Source organism: Bos grunniens, chromosome 15, assembly GCF_055505025.1.
Source record: "Bos grunniens cultivar Pamir isolate PY7600 chromosome 15, Bosgru_T2T1.0, whole genome shotgun sequence".
NCBI classification, from domain to species: Eukaryota; Metazoa; Chordata; class Mammalia; order Artiodactyla; family Bovidae; genus Bos; species Bos grunniens.
The window spans coordinates 17,418,271-17,439,942 of record NC_141179.1 but is presented as its reverse complement, the minus strand read 5'-3'; the positions used below and the strand labels follow the sequence as shown (position 1 = coordinate 17,439,942).

Sequence of the window (21,672 nt, the reverse complement as noted above, 5' to 3'; positions counted from 1 at the left end):
TTATCTTTGGATGTAGAATATCTTCTTTGTTGATTGTTGTTCAGCAGTTGGTAGTGATTTTCGTGTTTTCTTGAGAGTAGTTTGGTGTTTCTGTGAGAGGAGGTGAGCTCAAGTCCTTCTACTCTACCATCTTGTCACTCTCAAGAGTTAAGTACATTAATACAAAGAATGTGCTGTAACATATGGTAGATTTCATTAAAGACAGTTTCATTAGCTTGTTTACCTTTTTCCATACTTTGGATTATTTTCTTAGGATAAATTTTTCGAAGAATAAATATTGGGGTCAAAATTGTGAACATTTTTATCTTTCTTAAAAGATGGTTTGTAAAATTGCTTTTTAAACTAGGTCCAGCCAATTTGTATTAATGAATATGTTATGAGAGGAAGTTACATCACAGTGCTATTACTGTAGTATACTTCGGTTTTGAAATATTTTTGATACTTTAATAGAAGAAAAGTGAAACTTGATTTAGTTCTGTTATTAAGTTGAATGCTTTTTCCTTTTTATCAGTATCTTTAGAATTGAATATTTAATATTACGTTGATGATTTTAAAATTTTGAAAAACCTGTATGCAGGTCAAGAAGCAACAGAACCAGACATGGAACAAGAGACTGGTTCAAAACTGGGAAAGGAGTATGTCAAGGCTGTGTATTGTCACCCTGCTTATTTAATGTATATGCAGGGTTCATCATGCGAAATCTTGGGCTGGATAAATCACAAGTTAGAATCAAGATTGCTGGGAGAAATGTCAACAATCTCAGATATGCAGATGATGCCACTCTAATGCCAGAAAATGAGAAACTAAAGAGTCTCTTGTTCAGTCCCTAAGTCATGTCTGACTCTTTGAGATTCCCTGTCCTTCACTATCTACCTGAGTTTGCTCAAATTCATGTCCATTGAGTCAGTGATGCTATCCAACCATCTCATCCTCTGTCACCCTCTTCTCTTGCCCTTAATCTTTCCCAGCATTGGGGTTCTTTTCCACTGGAAGGACCAATGCTGAAGCTCCAATATTTTTGCCACCTGATGCAAAGTGCTGACTCATTGGAAAAGACCCTGATGCTGGAAAAGATTGAGAGCAGGTGGAGAAGGAGGCAACCGAAGATGAGATTGTTGGATGGCATCACTGACTCAATGGACATGAATTTGACCAAACTCAGGGAGATAGTGAAGGACAAGGAAGCCTGGTGTAGTGCAGTCCACAGGGTCACAAAGAGTTAGACACAACTGAGTGGTTGAACAAGAACAACAAAGCAAAATTGAAACATTTACCTTTTCTCTCTACCTGATCCTTCCAGAGATTGGAAACTTTTAAGTTTCCAGGAGCTTAACAAATAAGTCAGAAAAACTATCTTGCTAACTACATATCAAAATGAAGGACATAAAAGCATGGTGTGCTATAGTCATGGGGTCACAGAGTCAGACATGACTTGGCCACTGAACAACAACAAGGCCAATTATATATCTTACACAGGTAACAAGAGCAGTTAATTGGGAATTGTGCCACTGTTGTTACTAAAGGACTCTTAGTACTTTTCCATCTTAAAATGTAATCAAAATGACATTACTATACTTTACTTCTAGCTTGGTACCTTTATTATACCTCAGGTATTAATGCAGCTGTGGGCTGGAATACTGAAGCTATTGAATGTTAACTAGAAATTGAGCAAATTCATATTAAGTATTACTGACATGGCAGTGTGACTTGACTCAGAAAGAATTCTTTTGATGAGAAGATTCATATCTTTATTCTCAGATGAACTGAGGGAATACTGATCCTTCAGCATTAATCAAAACTTATCACATCAAAAATTCCAATGAGTAAATTATAAACTTTATGTGGCTACCTCTGTTAGATGAAATCTACTTATATATATATCTCCTCTCTATTGTAGAGACTGGATTAAGAAGAAATATCTGGAGATAATCATTAGTGATTTAACTTTAATCTCCAATTCCTTCCCTAGTTTATATGTGCACGTTGCATGTGCATGTATGCACTTTCTCTTTTTTTCTCTTTCTTGTCTTTCTCTGTTTCTGTCACTCCCTCTATATATGGTATCTTTAGAACAGCAAAGCTGTGTACAAAACAATAGCAAAACTAGAGAAAAGACAGGCAGTCCTAACCCATAGACACTTGCCACAGTACCAGACATATGCATAAGGCATGTTAGGCCTCACCTGCTTGGGGAGATTAAAGGATGCTGTTAGCTGCCTTCACTGTTTTCATTGCCATAGAATGCCATATTGGTTATACTAAAAAATTTAATTCAATTGCATTTTACAAATTTCAAATGCAACACTGTATTCTTGTCAGCTCAGTTTAGTTCAGTCACTCAGCTGTGTCCGACTCTTTGTGATCCCGTGGACTGCAGCATCCAGGCTTCCCTGTCCATCACCATTTCCCGGAGCTTGCTCAAACTCATATCCATCAGTGATGCCATGTAACCATCTCATCCTCTGTTGTCCCCTTCTCCTCCTGCATTCAATCTTTCCCAGCATCAAGGTCTTTTGATGCGTCAGTTCTTCACATCAGGTGGCCATAGTATTGGATTTCTGTGTCAGTATCACTCCTTCCAATGAATATTCAGGATAGATTTTTTTTTAGGATTGACCAGTTTGATCTCCTTGCAGTCCAAGGGCTCTCAAGAATCTCCTTCAACAGCACAGTTCAAAAGCATCAATTCTTCAGTGCTCAGCTTTCTTGAGATATACATATTTAGCAGAACAAGAATCAATGGCTTTAAAGAATGAAATAAGTTATTTAACTTTATTTAGGGTGATTTTATTTTATGATGGTGCATGTAATACATCTTGAAAGTATAAAGAAGCAGGATAAAATAAGCCATCCTCATGACATCTGGGCCATTACTAAATAGTTTATATCCTAATAAGAGATACTTTAAACCTATTATTTGTAGCGCCCCCAAACGACTAAATGTCTTTATTTATGTCATAATTTCCATTTTAAAATGTGTGATATTGGACTTCCCTGGCAGTCAGTGGTTAATACTCCATGCTCCCACTTCATGGGGCGCAGGTTTGATCCCTGGTCAGGGAACTAAGATCCACATGCCATGTGGCATGGCAAATAAAATAAGATAAAAAATAAAATATTACAAAAAAATTCAAGATTCTGAATGGTGATCAATTAGATGCCAATTAGAACTTCTCGTTTCCACCAATGGTATTTTTATTCTAGTCATTTGTTTCGATTCACTAATTTGAATTCTGTCTGGTATCTGTTAAAATAATAAATGCTCCCTTGTAAATTATATAAATGATTTTGTACTGGCTGTAAGAACTGATAATATCATAGTCTTAGACCCTTTCACAATGAATATGAAATCTGTCTAATAACTTTATGGCATTTAAACAAGATGTTTTGTAATTCTTTATCTCTTACAGATTGGCTGTGATCATAGCCAAAACCTTGTGGACATTTGTAGAGAGAGGCAATATCAGGCCTTTGTCTGTGATGCTTTGGCAGTACCAATTCGCAGTGGATCTTGTGACGCTTGCATTTCCATTGCTGTTATTCACCATTTTGCTACAGCAGTAAGTATTGTCTTTTTTGCTCTAAAAACTTGTAACTAAGTGGCAGGAAGCAGGAACAAGATGGCGGAACAAGTTGGACATGGAGTACATCTCTCTGCACGGATACATCAGGAGTGCACCTTCAGACACAGCAGTGCTTGCAGAACACCAGCTGAGAGCAGACAGAGTACTTGACCACCAGAAAAGAATATATAGAACCACGCAGAACTCCGTAGGATGAAGGAACTAGGGGGAAAAACAGGAGTGTTAGTAGAACTGGATCTGCCCTCAGCAGGTGGGGGAACTGAAGCAGGGTCCCCAAGCAGGGGACCCTGATGGTCCCCACATCAGGGCAATTGCTAGGTCCAACAGTTAAGGCTGAGAGTGAAGCAGCTGATCTGTGACAGCCTAAATGGAATGAGAATCAGACAGTCCTTGCTGCAGCCATATGTGCCCCGGACAGGGACGCAGGTCCCCTAGAAGCCGCAGCAGCTGGGAGCTGGAGTGTAAGGGTGCTGGAGGAATCCCAGGGCAAGGACTGCTATTAACTGTGTAGAGATGGACCGAGGGGACATGAGGGAGGAGATTGTGGTGGGACATGCCTGTGGAGAAAGCCAGGCAGCCATGGAAGCAAGATGATACTGCTGAGTCATGCATAGTGGATCAGTCACTGTAGCCTCTCTCTCCCCATACCCCAGCATTGGTAGCTGAACAATAGATAGGCTGGCCCATCAAGCACCTGACACACAGAACAACAGAATAGGACCCCACCCAGGGTGCCCCTTTAAGTGCCTGACATGCCAGTCTACAGAGCAGGACCCCAGTTGGGGGGCCCGTCTATGTGCCTGATGCCACAAACAACAGAGAAGGACCCCAGGCAAGGACGCCCTCTAAGTGCCTGAAGGGGTGGAAATATGGAGAAAGACTAGCCAAAGAGGCCTTCTGATTGCCAACTACTAGAGGCTTGAAAAAAGACTCTGATAGGGGCATAACTCCTGCGGCTGAGGCAGTCTGTGTCCCTGCACACTTGGTGCCATCAGGGTCCCCTCAACCCAAGCAGCCATGCCACCTTCACACTTAATCCTCACTGGGACAGAGCTGCCACAGGCAAAAAAAGACTTGCACCTATGCACATGGGTTCTCTTCGGTTGTGTGCAACTCTTTGTGACCCTGTGGACTGTGGCCTGCCAGGCTTCTCTGTCAGGGAGGGGGTTCTCCAGGCAAGAATACTGGAGCGTATTGGCCAATACTGGTTGCCCTCCCTTCTAGAGAACTATATTTCCTGCTGCCCTAGCTGCCAACTCCCCTGAGTACCTGGTGCTGCCAGAACCCCTGCGACCCAAACAGCTGCACCACCTCCACTCCTGGCCCTCACAGGGGCAAAACCAAGTCCTTCAGGGAAGCCTCAGGAGCAAACCCCAGTGGATGACCCACATGCAGGGGTGGAAATAAAACCACAATTGAAACCCAGGGGCAGTGTGGAAGAAGACCCCAAACCTTCCCACCAGCTGTACCAGCTGCAGATTAAATCCACATGATCAACTAAGCAGACACTGTCTCTATAGAATATATAAAAGGACATTGAGAGCTCCCACAAAAGAAAATGTACTCGTTCTGATAGCTGTGGACATTGGAGGCAAGAACACACAGGAGTGGGACCAGATTAGAGTCTGAGCTGTCCCCACAGCAGGTCCAGAGACCAGCACAGTGTTGGAGGGCATCCTAGGAGGTGAGGTGGACTGTGACTCCCAGTGAGGGAAAGGACTCTGACAGCAGTGACTCAGGAAAAACATTTATTATTCTTATATTTTGACTTGTTCTTTAGTTTCTTTTGGATTTTTCCCCCTTTTCCTTTTTACCCCCTTTGTTGTAGTTGTCAGTTTTATTAGCACTGTGAGATCTAATTAAGCTTTTGAGTTTTTTTAAATCACACTTTGTATTGCTGTTATAATAAACCTCTCCCTCTACATTGGTCTTTTGCAGTTCTGTGGAGTTTTCCTTTTTTTTTCTCTCTCTTTTTTTATAGTTTTAACTTAAAATTTTTTTAACCTATTATTTTTTCTATATTTATTCCTCTGTTTACTTTTCCTATCCTTTTCCTGTCCTTTTCCCTTTGCAGTTAATCTTTAATGTATATAAATCTTTGTCTACCTCTATTTAACTTTGCATTTCTATTCTTTTCTTTCTTCCCTTTCTTTTTCTCACCATATTTGTTTTGTTTTCATTGCTTTATTCCCCAGTTGACATCTTGCTTTAGTTTTGTTTTCCAGTTTGTGCTTCAGTTAATTTTGTTCTTAACTGGTGGATATCATTTTTGGTTTCCTTTGTTTGTAGGGTCAGTCTATTGTACTTTATTTTTGTTGGACTGTTTTGAGTTTGCTTATGGGTATTTATGTGTATATTCCATTATTTTAATTATTATTTGCCTGATTTTGTAACTGCACTTGTCTGTAGATCATCTTTGGTTTCTTATGTTTGGGTATTTGTTTTAATCTCATTTAATGCCATAACAAACCACCTGTGGAATCTCCATTTCTGGCAAGAGATCAAGCCCTGAGCCTTTGGAGTGGGAGCACTGACTCCAAGACCCTAGGCCACCAGAGAACTCCTAATCCTAGGGAGTATCAAATAGTGAGAACTCCCACAAAGGAAACCACTTGAATACAAGACCCAGCATCACCCAACTACCAGTAGCACCCTGTGCAGGATGCCTCATCCAAACAACAAACAAGACAAAAATACAAACCCAATCATCAGGAGACAGGATTTCCACCTCACTCAGCCCTGCCCCATCAGAGGGAAAAAAAAAAAACACCTCAGCACAAATCTCACCCTTTAGGAAGCTTACACAGACCACTGCACCAGCCTTAGGAAGGCAGAAACCAAAAGGAAGAAAGAATTCAACCTTGAAGCTAGGAGAAAGGAGACCTCAAACACAGCAAGTTTGAAAAAAAAAAAATGATGAAAAGGCAGAGAAATACTGCACAAATGAAGGAATAAACTAGAAACACAGAAGTCCATAAATGAAGAGGAAATAGGCAAACTACCTGAAAAAGAATTCGGAATAATGATAATAAAGATAATCAGAAACCTTGAAAATAGAATGGAGAAAATACAAGAATCAATTAACAAAGACCTAGAAGGATTAAAGAATAAACATACAGAGGCAAACAATACAATTAATGACATTAAAAATACTCTAAAAGGAATCAATAGCAGAATAAGTGAAGCAGAAGAATGGATCATTGAGCTGGAAGATAAAATGGTGGAAATAACTGCTGGAGAGAAGAATAAAGTAAAAGAATGAAAAGAATTGAGGCAGTTTCAGAGCGGAGAAGTACTCCTGCCTGGAGAATCCATGGATGGAGGAGCCTGGTAGGCTGTAGTCCATGGGGTCGCTAAGAGTCGGACATGACTGGGCGACTTCACTTTCACTTTTTACTTTCATGGATTGGAGAAGGAAATGGCAATCCACTCCAGTGTTCTTGCCTGGAGAGTCCCAGGGATGGGGAAGCCTGGTGGGCTGCCGTCTATGAGGTTGCACAGAGTCGGACACGACTGAAGCGACTTAGCCAGCAGCAGCAGCAGCAGCAGCAGTCTCAGAGACCTCTGGGATAATACTAAGTGGCAGGAAATGTTCATAGATTTCACTGACTTGGACTACATTTCAGCTTTTCCTTTCTTTCCATGTCATAAAGTGTACCCCAGTTTTGAAAGAAAGCCCGTGGACTGGAGATGAGCTACATGGGAGTTGTGCTTTCTTAAACAGAGATCTGTTGTGACTATGCTTTACTGCTGCGTATTTCTGCGTTTTTCCTGCCTGAGTCTTACTCATCTTTAAATGTCTTCCTCAAATACACAGAGTTGCAGAACTTGAGCTATAAGAGACTTTAAGAGATCAGCTGTAGGCCTTTTGAGGATTTGTTCTCTCTTCTCAGCCTCTGAGCTTCTTCTCTATTTCTGTTTCCCATCTTACTTCCTCAGCTGTTTCTCTCATTCCCAAGATCTGAGTTTCTATTTTTCTTCTTTTCATATTCTTTTCTTTTCAAAACTCAAGTATTTAACTGGTAGTGGTATGCTAATGTTTTTAATTAGTCACTATGCTTCTCATTTAAAAATAAGTGAATTTAATATTTTATAGGAAAAAAAAATCTTATTACTCCTGAGTACTACTCATTTTCTCCTGATCTAAGCAGTAACATAGATTTGGAGTTACTGGCACCTTAACTGAATTCAAAACAAAACAGAACACCTTCTGTGCCCATTATTGGAAAGAAAAAAAATTTTTTTTCTATTTCTCCTTTTACCCTCCTTGACTGCAGAACACAATTCTTCTTTTTTCCTTTTTTTTTTTTATATAAGATTTGTCTTATGTTTGATTTTCTGTGCTGTCCATCTTAATTGAAAACAGTCCTGTAGTCAATCATATTTCCCATTTCCTCTCTGTATCTCTTTCTGGCTGATAAACAATACAGTTTTGTTTCTTTCTTGTTTTTTTCCACTAGGAGCGTAGAGTGGCAGCTCTCCAAGAACTTGTTCGACTCCTAAGACCTGGTGGGAAGGCACTCATCTATGTTTGGGCTATGGAGCAAGAATATAAGAAGAAGAAGTCCAAGTATCTTAGAGAAAACAGAACTAGCCAAGGCATGAAAGAGGAAATCAGCAATGATGCATCAGTGCAAGAGTTGCTTGTGAAGCAGTTGCCTAATGTAGGCAATCAAGACTCAGCACATTCTGTCTCCTCCATAAATGACTTTCAAGATGGGGGATGTAATTCAAAGAATGTTGCTAATTCCAAGTTGCCTATTCATACTAACAGGACTTCTTTTCATTCTCAAGACTTACTGGTTCCCTGGCATTTTAAGGGAAATCCTGGTAAGGACAAGCGTGTTGAGCCATTTGGTCCATTAGGATCCCGTGACCCAGGTCCTGTGTTTCATCGTTATTATCATGTGTTTTGTGAGGGAGAATTGGAAGCTGCCTGCCGGACTTTGAATAATATCAGCATACTGCAAAGTTACTATGATCAGGGAAACTGGTGTGTAATTCTTCAAAAGGTCTGATTATCTCTATGAACATATTATATATAGGGAAGAAGTGCTCAGCGTTTTTTTTTTTTTAATGAGATTAAATTACCTATATTTTTTAATTAAAGAGAAAATGTGTGGAAAAGTATCAAAGGAGAGTGCCTGGGAGAAATTTGGAAGTAGAGACTAGTTAGAATATATTCAGTCTACTACTATTGCTGACATCACTTAATCCATGATGGAGGAACAGGGATGGTTTTTAAAGTAATTGAAGTAGTTCCTGAAATATTTGGGATCTTGGGGTAAGAGTACAGCATTTTGAAGATAAACTTTTGTTACAAAGTGTTGCTAAATGAACTAAATTATGTAGAATCTTAACGAAGTAATCACGTAACTTTTTATCAATAATAAAATATTCCTGTTCAGTAGAAAATTGTCTGAAATTTTATCTGTGATTGTTAGCTCTGTAAAATCACAGATGATAACCACTCTGTCACTGCACTTTACTAGCACAGGCCTTGACACATCATAGGTACTCAGTAAAATTTTAGTCAGTTGGATAGTACCCATACATTAAGGTAGGGGTTTTCATCCAATAAAAGCTTACTGAAATTGTACAATGTACCAGTCACTATTTTAAGTTCTGGGAGGCGAACAGTGAACAAGAAAAATACAAAGTCGATGCCCTTGTTGAGCTTACATTCTAGAAGGAAAGACAGACAATAAACAATACAGGACACCTGGGTTTGATACCTGGATCAGGAAAATGCCCTGGAGAAGGGAATGGCAACACACACCAGTATTCTTGCCTAGAACATTCCATGGACAGAGGAGCCTGGTGGCCTACGTAGTCCATGGGGTCACAAGGCTTCCGATGTGACTGCGTGACTTCATAGTCGATTAGCAATGTTGTAATAGTTTCAGGTGAACAGTAAAGGGACTCAGCCATACATATGCCTATATCCATTCTCCCCCAAACCCCTCTGAGACCTATCCAGGCTAGCACATAACATTGAGCAGAGTTCCATGTGCTATACATTAGGGTTTTGTTGGTTATCCATTTTAAGTATAGCAGTATGTATATGACCTTGCCAGAGTCCTAACTATCCCTTCCCCCTGGCAACCATGAGTTTGTTTTCCAACCCTGTGAGTCTGTTTTTGTTTTATAAGTTCATTTGTATTATTTCTTTTTAGACTCTACATGTAAGGGTTTTCATATGATATTTCTCCTTCTCTGTCTGACTTACTTCACTCAATATGACACCCTCTAGATCCATCCATGTGGCTGCAAATGGCCTTATTTCATTCTTTTTAATGGCTGAGTAATATTCCATTGTGTGTATGTGTATATATATACCACGTTTACCCATTCCTCTGTCGATGGTGTCTAAAACCTTCGCTACAGTGCAAGAACTTCCTTGGTATTATTGTTCTCCAGTTTGTGAGTGGCCGACCCTGCAGGTATAGGATTTGATTTTATCGTAATTGTTTCCCTCCTACCATTTTGCTCTGGCTTCTCCTTTGTCCTTTGATATGGGATATCTTTTTTTGGTGGGTTCCAGTGTCTTCCTCTCTGCCAGGTGGATTCTTTACAACACTGAGCCAGCAGGGAAGCCCTGCAGAAACAGTAGTGATCAATAACTCTTAGATGAGATATTGATTACCTTTGTCATGGAATTTCAGTACAAGATTATACATTTGCCCTTTAGATGAATTTGTAAGGTTCATGATATGAGAAGAAAGAATTACAGGCTAAAAATTTAGCCTTCTGATTTCTATGTCAGAAGCTTTATCTATCTTTTTTATACTTTAATAAAACTTTATTGTATAAAAAGCTCTGAGCAATCAAGCCTCATCACTGGCACTGGATCAATTTCCTCATCTCTGGAGGCCAAGAATCCCGGTATCTTTCACAGCTCATCACAGAAACATTTCAATACAAAAGAGATCCTTCCAGAACTAAGAGTCTTTTAGCAGTACAGAGCTATAGATTACAAAATGAAAATACATATGATCCCCCTAATTTGTGTGGCTTCACAGGTGGCTCTATGTGGGTCAGGAAGATCCCATGGAGGAGGGCATGGCAATCCACTCCAGTATTCTTGCCTGGAGAATACCATGGACAGAGGAGCCTGAAAAGCTACAGTATATAGGGTCGGACAGAGTGGGACACGAATGAAGTGACTTTGCACTCACACACCCTAATTTGTCAAGAAATAGCTGGAGCAACAGGCTAATTTGACACTGGAATACAGAATGAAGCAGGGCATAGGGTAACAGAGTTTTGCCAAGAGAACACACTGGTCATAGCAAACACCCTCTTCCAACAACACAAGAGATGACACTACACATAGACATCACCAGATGGTCAATATCAAAATCAGACTGATTATATTCTTTACAGCCAACGATGAAGAAGCTGTATACAGTCAGCAAAAACAAGACTGGGAGCTGACTGTGACTCAAATCATGAACTCCTTATTGCCAAATTCAGATTTCAGTTGAAGTAGGGAAAACCAGTAGACCATTCAGGTATGACCTAAATCATATCCCTTACAATCACACAGTGGAAGTGACAAATAGATTCAATGGATTAGATCTGGTAGACAGAGTTCCTGAAAAACTGTGGACAGAAGTTGCTGACACTGTACAGGAAGCAGTGATCAAGATCATCCCCAAGAAAAAGAAATGTAAAAAGGCAAACTGGCTGTCTGAAGAGGGCTTACAAATAGCTATGAAAAGAAGAGAAGTGAAAGGCAAAGGAAAAAAGAAAAATATACCCATTTGATGCAGAGTTCCAAAGAATAGGAAGGAGAGATAGGAAAGCCCTCCTCAGTGATCAATGAAAAGAAATAGAGGAAAACGAGAATATGAAAGACTAGAGATAGCTCCAAGGAAATTAGAGACACTAAGGGAACTTTTCACACTAAGATAGGCACAATAAAAGACAGAAATTGTATGGACCTAACAGAAGTAGAAGATATTAAGAAGAGGTGGCAAGAATATACAGAAGAGTTGTGCAAAAAAGACCTTCACAACCCCAGATAATCACCATGGTGTGATCACTCACCTAGAGCCAGACATCCTGGAATTCGAAGTCAAGTGGGTCTTAAAAGGTGTTTTCATTCCAATCCCAAAGAAAGGCAATGCCAAAGAATGCTCAAACTACCACACAATTGCACTTATCTCACACGTTAGCAATGTAATGCTAAAAATGCTCCAATCCAGGTCATGAGTAAATGAACCGTGAACTTCCAGATGTTCAAGCTGTACTTAGAAAAGGCAGAGGAACCAGAGATCAAAGTTCCAGCATCCCTTGGATCATCAGAAAAGGAAGAGAGTTCCATAAAAACATCTACCTCTGCTTAATTGACTACACCAAACCCTTTGACTGTGTGGAACACAACAAACTGTCTACAATTCTTCAGGAGATGGGAATACCAGAGCACCTGACCTGCCTCCTGAGAAATCTGTATGCAGGTCAAGAAGCAACAGTTAGACTTGGACATGGAATGACAGACTGGTTCCAAATTGGGAAAGGAGTAAGTCAAGGCTGTATATTATCATTCTCTTTATTTAACTGATATGCAGAGTACATCATGAGAAATGCTGGACTTGATGAAGCACAAGCTGGAATCAAGATTGCCGAGAGAAATATCAATCACCTCAGATATGCAGATGACACCACCCTTATGACAAAAAGCAAAGAGGAACTGAAGAGCCTCTTGATGAAGGAAAAAGAGAGAGAAAAAGCTGGCTTGAAACTGAACATTTAAAAAAACAAAGATCATGGCATATGGTCCCATCATTCCATAGCATATAGATAGGGAAACAGTGGAAAAAGTGAGAAACTTTATTATTTTGGACTCCAAAATCACTGCAGATTGTGACAGCAGCCAGGAAATTAAAATATGCTTGCTCCTAGGAAGAAAAGTTATGACCAACCTAGACAGCATATTAAAAAGCAGAGACATTACTTTGCCAACAAAGGTCCATATAGTCAAAGCTATGGTTTTTCCAGTAGTCATGTATGGATGTGAGAGTTGGACTGTAAAGAAAACTGAGCCCCCCAAAATTTATGCTTTTGAACTGTGGTGTTGGAGAAGGCTCTTGAGAGTCCCTTGGACAGCAAAGAGATCAAACCAGTCCATCCTAAAGGAAACCAGTCCTGAATATTCACTGGAAGGACTGATGCTGAAGCTGAAACTCCAATACTTTGGCCACCTGATGAGAAGAACTGACTCATCTGAATGACCCTGATGCTGGGAAAGACTGATGGTGGGAGAAGAAGGGGGTGACAGAGGATGAGAAGTTGGATAGCATGACCAACTCAATGGAGATGACTTTGAGTAATCCCTGGGAGTTGGTGAAGGACTGGGAGGTCTGGTGTGCTGCAGTCCATGTGTTCACAAACAGCTGGACACAACTGAGTAATTGACGTGAACTGAACCCTAATTTGTTAGGAAATTATTGTCACAGACAATATGAGGAGGGCTGAAATATATGTGCAGGTACAAAATGAACAATGAAAGCAACAAATTTGCACCCCCCCCCCAAACCCTCTGATAGGCAGAACAGATAGTAGACAGGTGAAACAGCAGATATATAGAAACCTCTGTCATTCCTGAAGATGTGTTCATTAAGTGAAGTCCATGGAAGGGCTTGTGTTTGAAGATGCAAGTTTGATGAAAAAGCTGCCTCTAGACATGCCTACACTAAGAAAAATCCCTACCTTGCCCCTGTCTAGATTCCACCACAAAAAAATGGGGTCAACTTCACTCTTCCTAACTAGACACTTGGAAACTGTAATAAAATGGAAGGAACGCAAAGGCAGCCCTGGTGCTCCCGCTCCCCAGGGTGTGATCCGAGCTCACCTGTCCTTCAGTCCAGCTGCCTTTCTGGCCAACAGGGATGCGACGGCTAATGGTAGGGCCACAGAGCTGTGTCTGCTCAAGTCAGGGTCACCCAAATGACCCACCTGAAAGGCTGAAGTCTGAGCCACAGACCACAGATCAAGTGTACGTCGTGAACGTTCAGAGCCTAGGACAACACATTTCCCACCAGGACGGTGGAACCTTGGACTTCAGTCATAGCCTGCTCTATTCTCCCCTCCCATTCATTTGGCAACACTCAACTGCCATCCCAGCCTTGAGTCCAGCAGGCTGTTTCAGTCCCTGAGAGCCAGGCTGGCCTTGGGAACCTCTATTCAGGGGCAACGTCTGGATGAGCCAATGCACCCCTACAGGCTGGGTTACGGCTGTGCTGCACATAGGGAAGTGGATGATCACCTGCCAGGTCAGGAGGACGAGAGGCTGGTCCAGACGATGCCCTGGTGCCTGGCAAGTCTGCTTGAATTTCAGTTTCCCCATCTCTAAAAGTCAATGACCAGCTTTCCCAACACCATTTACTGAAGAGACTCTTTTTTTTTTTCTCCATTGTGTGTTCCTTTTATATTTAATTCTGCATTTTAAGGAAAGATGGGATCCTAGCTGTTAGTCTAGCCCACCTTCACTGAAAACCTATCTATAACCCATATTAATGTCACTTTTTCAATTTTTAAACTATATTTTCAGGGCGTGAAATTCATTACAAAATGTATTCTTATTACATACACCTTTTGGAGGGTGTTTGTGGTGTCTGCATTATGAACATATTTCCTCATTGCTATACAACTTCTGACAGACGATACTTGACACGTGTAATTATTATGTAGGGAACAGAAAATTGTACACATGACAACAGGGAAAAGTAGTGAATGTGATCAAAGAAGCTGTCATAGAAATGAATTTACCCTAGACTTACTTAGGCCTGGAGTGCTAGGCTAAAATGTAACACTCAGTTGTTGCCATTTTCGTCCATGAAATCCTTTTACTGTTTCATTGCAAATTAAGTCAAGTATTAAGAAAAGTACCACCAAAAAGAAAAGTATATAAGTCAGAGAAAAGCAAGTGTATGTTAATGCATGGGTGTGGAATCTAGAAAGATGTGACTGATGAACCTATTTGTAAGGCAGAGATGGAGACGCAGACATAGAGAACAGACTACAGACTTGTGGACACAGTCGGGGAAGAGAGGGTGGGACCAATTGAGAGAACAGCTTGGAGACATATAAATGAGCTTATGTAAAACCAGAGCAAGTGGGAATTTGCTCTGTGACACAGGGAGCTCAACCTAGTGCTCTGTGACAACCTGGAGGGGTGGGATGGGCAAGGAGAAGGGAGGGAGTTTCAGCAGGAAGGGGACATATGTATACCTGTAGCTGAGTCATGCTGATGTATGGCAGAAACCAACACAAGCTGTAAAGTAATTATTCTCCAATTAAAGAAATAAAAAGAAACACGATGTAGTAAACACAAAATTAAAAGCTATTGAGAAAGACAGGCCAGCTTGACTTTCTATCATAGAAAAACATTTCTGGTGTTAACAGCATTTTCACTGCTATGAATACATCTGAACAAGCTTTAAATAAACCCTTTAGACAGACCTTCATATAACAACATTATAGGAAACAAAAATTTACCTTTTTTTCTTTGAAGATAGTAAAAAGTGAAACTTTATGGCTGTTATTATTTAATATCCATAAAAAATGATCAACTTCAGTTTAAATACTTTTTGCTTTATCAAATAAGGTATAAAACACTCAATTATACATATTTAAACACCATTATTTTTAAAATCAGTCATCTCTTCATACAGCATGTTTCCAATGCTTCCACAGTACCATAAATAACTATATCTCTGAAAAATCATGAACTTTGAAAAAATAACACACAAAACAACACAATTTATGCAGTAGGCCATCCTAATGAGGGATGGTGATCCTTGTCTCCTCTAGTGATTAGTGAGGCTGAGCATCTAAAACTTGGACATTTGTGTGTCTTTGGAGAAATGTCATCAAGTTGAGAGTCCAGAAACAAATCCAAGCATCCATGGTCAACTCATCTGTGACAAAGAAGGGGAGAATATACAAATGGGAACAAGAAGGTGTCTTCAGTAAATGTCCATGGAAAAATCGGACAGCTACATCCAAAAAATTCTATTGGTTTTTATCTCATACCACCTGAATATCAGTGAAACACATCAACCCAAAGACCGATGTTACGAGATTTCTAGAAATAAGCATAGGTCGTAGGCTCCTTAACATGAGAGTCTCCTTCGCATTTGGTGGGCAGAAGCAGAAATGGGTCTCTCTTCAAGTAAGGGAAACAGGAAAACAAGGTACACCAATGGGTTTCCATCCAATTGAACAGCTTTGCAACAGAAAAGCTAAGCATTCACAAATCAAAAAAATAGTCAACTGAACATGAGAGACTACTTGCAAGTGATGTATCTGATAAGCGGTTCATATGTAAAATAGACTAAGAACAAACAGCACTCAAGTCTCCAAGAAAAAACACACCACCCTTGTCCCTTCCCCCAACACCAACTCCAACCTAAACCCTTTATCTTACTCTACTGCTACTGCTAAGTCATTTCAGTCGTGTCCAACTCTGTGCGACCCCATAGATGGCAGCCCACCAGGCTCCCCCGTCCCTGAGATTCTCCAGGCAAGACACTGAAGTGGGTTGCCATTTCCTTCTCCAATGCATGAAAGTGAAAAGTGAAAGTGGAGTCGCTCAGTCGTGTCCAACTCTTTGCGACCCCATGGACTGCGGCCTACCAGGCTCCTCCATCCATGGGATTTTCCAGGCAAGAGTACTGGAGTGGGGTGCCACTGCCTTCTCCATTATCTCACTCTAGTTCAGTTCAGTTCAGTCGCACAGTTGTGTCCGACTCTTTGCGACCCCATGAATTGCAGCACACTAGGCCTCCCTGTCCATCACCAACTCCTGGAGTTCACTCAGACTCACGTCTATCGAGTCAGTGATGCCATCCAGCCATCTCATCCTCTGTCATCCCCTTCTCCTCCTGCCCCTAATCCCTCCCAACATCAGAGTCTTTTTCCAATGAGTCAACTCTTTGCATGAGGTGGCCAAAGTACTGGAGTTTCAGCTTTAGCATCATTCCTTCCAAAGAAATCCCAGGGCTGATCTCCTTCAGAATGGACTGGTTGGATCTCCTTGTAGTACAAGGGACTCTCAAGAGTCTTCTCCAACATCACAGTTCAAAAGGATCAATTCTTCGGCACTCAGCCTTCTTCACAGTCCAACTCTCACATCCATACATGACCACAGGAAAAACCATAGCCTTGACTAGACAGACCCTTGTTGGCAAAGTAATGTCTCTGCTTTTGAATATGCTATCTAGGTTGGTCATAACTTTCCTTCCAAGGAGTAAACGTCTTTTAATTTCATGGCTGCAGTCACCTAACCTGTCCCTAAAACCTATCCCTAAGCTAATAATATACATGTGCATTCAAAGGCATCCATCCATCCACAGGAGAGACAGAGAGAGAGAAAGAGGAAGACATAGGCTGAATTCAGAAAGGAAAAGAAAGAGAAACATCTAGAGAGAGACACTGAACAAAAGAGAGGAAATGAGTAGATTTTAGAGACTTTTCATATATCTATCTGGAAGTTAGAAGCAATGACAGTGTCCATCCACCCCAGAACGGGGAAAATGACCCAAGGTTATGAGAGTAAAAGACAAGAATGCAGGGAGCCATTATAAGCTCAGCCACCCACAGAAGCCGAGATGGGGCACTTGAACCAGAATCTCAGTGGAAAAAGAGGACCAGAAAGTTGGGCCCTCTTTTGTATAAGAGAAGGTGACCTTCGAGTCTTCTTTCAGTCCTCCATTGGGGGATCAGGGTCTCGAAATAGGCAGGAAGGGGAGTGCCTTTTCCTAGGTCCCAGAGCCCATCCAGGCCTGTTTCTGCCCCATTCTGTGCTAGGTCAGCCCTGTATTGAATCCTTCCTTTGGGAAGTCCCAGCGCACAAGCTCCATGTGATACCAGCCCCAGGTTGAAAGGCATGGAGGTCTTGTAGGCCAACAGTCCTAGGCAGTAGATGGGAGAATGACCCCCATTCTGCAGAAGGAGAGACTGGGGAAACCCTGAAGGGCACATGGCTTGTCCAGAGCCACATCACAGATGAGAAGAAGGAGCCTGGTCTGAAAGCAGCTGTGTCCTCAGAGCTCAGGCCCTGGCTGCACCCAGGCCTTTCAAGGCTGTGGGGTGGGTGGTGTGGGTGTCACTGTGCCTGCACATGGCCTAAAAGGGTGGGTGAACAGTCAACCCAGAGGTTCCCATGGGGAACTTTGTTTAAGGGACCTTAGTAAGAACCCAGGAAATGATGTCACTTCCTGGCAACAGAACCCAACAGAACCCGGAACGTGGGTATCCAGGCCTCCACAGCGGAGAGGAGCCCCCAGCCATATCGCTTGCTGCCAAGATGTTCTGCTGTTTGCCCCTGCCCAGAGGCCGGGGCCTCGGGAGAGCTCACAGGCAGAGTGTGTGGGAACATGCTCGACGCTGGCTCAGGCTCCCCCCGAGAGGCCTCTGTCCCTTTGCCTGAAGGAAAAGGAAGGTAACACAGGAGCCCCAGGCCAGGCCAGGTCCCCTCTCCCATCCCATCCAGGTAACCCTGAGTCCTTTCCCTGTGTGCGTGGATGGGGGTTTCTCGGGCTGTGTCTGCCTCAAGCAAGCCCAGGCGGATGTGGGTCAGAAGCCTGTGGGCCAGTTGTGTCCACACCCCAGGGGAGAGCAGGCTAGGCAGGATGGGAAGAATTCAGGCAGGGCCGGCTGCTCAGGCTGACCTCACGCCCTCAGGTGGGTCTCCTTCCTCCTGGGTGGGTACCTGAGCAGACATATGTCTCTGCTGGGAGCAGAAGTTCGAGTGGGCAGAAGCAGCAGCCATACTGGCCAGGCCCAGCTTGGAAAACTCCAAGCAGGGCTGGCTGACGGTCATTATCATTGCAGAGCTTCCCACTGGATGTGGCCGATGAGGGGGACACCCCGTCCACCTCCCTGACGGAGGGGTTGGACCACCACCCCCCTGCCTGTGAGCCCCAGTGCAGGCTCCAGGTGAGTGTGCCCACGGAGGGGTCAGCCCAACTGGGAATGAAGAGGAAGCAGGGAAGGCTGTGGCCCAGACACCACCCAGGACACACCCTGGGGCCCAGTCTCAGGCTCCCACAAAACTCAGCACATCCGGCTCCAGCCCAGAGCCCCAAGAACCCCTGCCTCTGAGGCAGCAGGAGGACCTGGAGCCCAGCACGGCAGAGCACAGAGGTGAGGAGGCTGGGGCTGTGCATGTGAGGGTGTGGGGAGGGGCTGCTGAGCCACACAGGGAGGAGTCCCCTAGAGCTGTGGCTGGGCCTGAAGCAAAGGCTGGCCTCACACCACCCATCTTATAGACTGCAGAGAAGACTCATGCTGGGAATTCTTTGGGAATCTCTAGGAAGCTTTAGTGCCCAGTTAGGCACATGGCAAGGTTGACCTATGGGCAAACTTTTCTCTTCTCTCAGCTCTAGCTCTGACCTTCAAATTCAACCAGGCTCCACTTCCAAGACCTGTCCCTACAGAGGTGGTTGCTACAGGTGCAGGACCCAGGGATCCACTGAGGGGAGATCGAGACCTGAGATTTCCCCTCCCAAAGACACTGGGCCAGCTGGGTACTGGCCAGCACCCTGAGAAGATCGGATCTCTGTGCCTGCAGGACCCCCAGCCCCAGGCACCGATGTCCCACCCCCTCAGAGAAAACCTCCACCTCCACCTGCACCTGTACCTGCTCGGGCTTTGGCAGAAGAACCCGTGTCCGGGGATGAGTTACCACCTCTGCAGGGAGAGCCTGCCCTGGCTCCTGCCCAAGACCCAGATGCCCATGATGACTCACCCACCCCTGCAGGGAGAATGGGCCCCCGCTCTGGACAGAGACCCAGATCCCTTTCTGGAAACACCTCGTCCAGGAGCACGGTTGGCTCTGCAGCCTCCATCCCTGTCTGATTCCCGTGGACGCCATCAACTCGCTCCCCACCCAGGGGAAATTGAGTTCCCTTCCCCTGAGCTTATTTTAATCTGGTTTGTGTTTAGTTTTCTTGTGAGGTTTTATTTTTTTTATGGATTTATATATATTTTTCTGTTAAGTTTTTTTAATAAATTTTACTTTAATTGATGCAATCTGGGAATCTTAAGGCCTTCACAAAGCTGTGTAACCATCACCAGTGTCTACATTTGGACCCTCTCATTCTATCCCCTCCACCTCTCAGCAAAGCTGGGATTCATGTCAAGCACTCCCTGTTCCTCCCTCCCCCACCTGACAGCATTTAGTCTTCTTCTTTCTCCATTTCTCCCCATTCTTTGGGTGTCCACAATCAATGCCAATCACTGAAATGACAGAAAACTGGATTTTTTTCTGACTGAAAGTGAAAGTTATAGTCACTTAGTCTTGCTAGACTCTTTGCAACCCCATGGATTTTACAGTCCATGGATTATCTAGGCCAGAATACTGGAGTGGATAGCTTTTCCCTTCTCCAGGGGATTTTTCTGACTCTCCACATATTGGAAGACTAAACTTGAGAATTCTTGTTTTTATTTCTTTTGAGGTAGCCTTTGGGTATCTGAAAGGACAGTGTAGGTACTTTCAAGATGTCATCTGCAAAACGAAGCCCTTTTGGCAAATGTGGTCAGAATCTCCTGGTAGGCATTGCTGTTGTGTGACATATCAGCCAGAAGGGAGATGCTGAGCTCTTTCTCTGGCACAAACAAATTCACAGAATAAGCCAAGAAAGAGAGCTGGAAAAACGAACCACACCAACAACAGAAAAGCAATCCTCATTGGACAAAGCTAGAGAAAACCCAACATCCTATAGCCCAAAAACCCTCTTGGAAATGAATGTTCAGTAAGGAAGAGAAGAAACATGTGAAGGTCCAAGGACAGGCCATGCCCATGGCCAGTATAGTTTAGAGACAGCCTGACCGCTCAGATGAAGACACATGCCAGTGTACACCCTTTGCAGACAGCAGCGATGGTCATCACCGTGGTAAGTGTTTAGTCTGGCGACAACCTGCCCCGGGCACCACACGAGGGAGCAGACCTGGTTCTCTTCCTCTGCCCCCACACCACTCCCTCATGAAGGCAGCTCAGGTGCTTTCGGGACCTGCCTGCCTGTCTGGCTCATCCAGGAGCTGTGACCACCTCCAGGGTAGACTCCATCTTCTCTTCTCTATGCACCGTGAACCTGCACACAGTGGGCCTTCAGAACCTCAAGAAACTCGCCCCAGCGCCACTATAACCAGAAGCCCCCCCAGGCATCAAAACATTTGCCTGTAGAGTCACTCTGGCCCAAGCCCTAGTTCTGGACCCCTGGAGCCTACTACAGCCTTTACAGCATGAATAATCAGGTCCTTTATACACAGATATCCAGCTGTCAGATCTGAGCTTTGGCTTCACAGTCAGCTCGGACCCTCCCGTGGCAGCCAGGTGGGCCACAATGCAGGCAAAGGAGCTCATGAGCTGAGTTTCAAGGGAGGCATTGAAACGACAGCAGTGGATACAACCTGTTGCAAACTGAAGGAGGGTCCCCGCATGTCTCAGAAAAGGCCTCTAGTGTACAAGTGTGGAGGAGGGCCCCGATGGTGAAAGAGAAGAGGAAAGAGGCAAAGGGGCAAAGGCTCTTGGCCTTTGCTGTAGCAGCTGCAGTTGGTATCCTGTGAACAGTGGACAGCCAACGTGGTCACATGAGCATGACTCTAATTTCCTCACAAAGCAAGATAAAGGGGGCAGGGTGTGGGAGTACCCGGAGGGTGTGGTTGGGTGGATGAAGGGAGATGCCCTTCCTCTCTTCAGTGCCAACTATAGTGCAAATGAGTCTCAGAGCTGCCAGATGGCAGTTACCAAGTCAGGTCCCCACAGCACCCAGTGGGCTGGGTGCCTTAGTCCCTGTCACATGAACAAGCCCCACCATGTGGCCTCCCTGAGTTCTAACAGCAGGATCTGGGGGGGTTGTCTGGCTACACACTTCCCTGCTATAGCTGAGTTACCCCCTTCTTAGAGCCCCAGTTTTGTCCTCTATAATAAGGACACTGATTGCCAGCTTAGCAGGTTGCTACCTTAATCCTGTGAAGACTCTTTAGGGTAATCCTACAATTAGTAGCTGGTCTTAAGAGATGTTGGGCTTCTCTGCTACCTCAGCTGGTCTCCAGCATTGCAGGAGACCCCGGTACG

General features: G+C 43.5%; 1 protein-coding gene and 1 long non-coding RNA gene across 14 annotated transcripts in view; both read left to right on the top strand.

The window, feature by feature from the left end:
• ALKBH8 (alkB homolog 8, tRNA methyltransferase) overlaps positions 1-8,999 on the top strand; it is a 124,569-nt gene extending 115,570 nt beyond the window's left edge. For all 13 annotated transcript variants that reach the window (XR_015141797.1, XR_015141798.1, XR_015141796.1 and 10 more), the window contains 2 exons: positions 3,411-3,560; positions 8,045-8,999. Coding sequence is in view for 10 of the 13 variants with exons in the window: in XM_086339012.1 (XP_086195138.1) it covers positions 3,411-3,560; positions 8,045-8,602 (708 nt within the window). In the remaining 3 variants the exon portion in view is untranslated. The remainder of the gene's footprint in view (positions 1-3,410; positions 3,561-8,044) is intronic.
• Positions 9,000-17,857: 8,858 nt separating this feature from the next.
• LOC147357365 (uncharacterized) lies at positions 17,858-19,625 on the top strand. The gene is made up of 2 exons (XR_015141799.1): positions 17,858-18,737; positions 18,974-19,625. It is a non-coding gene; the product is annotated as an uncharacterized LOC147357365 (long non-coding RNA).
• The last annotated feature ends 2,047 nt before the right edge of the window (positions 19,626-21,672 follow it).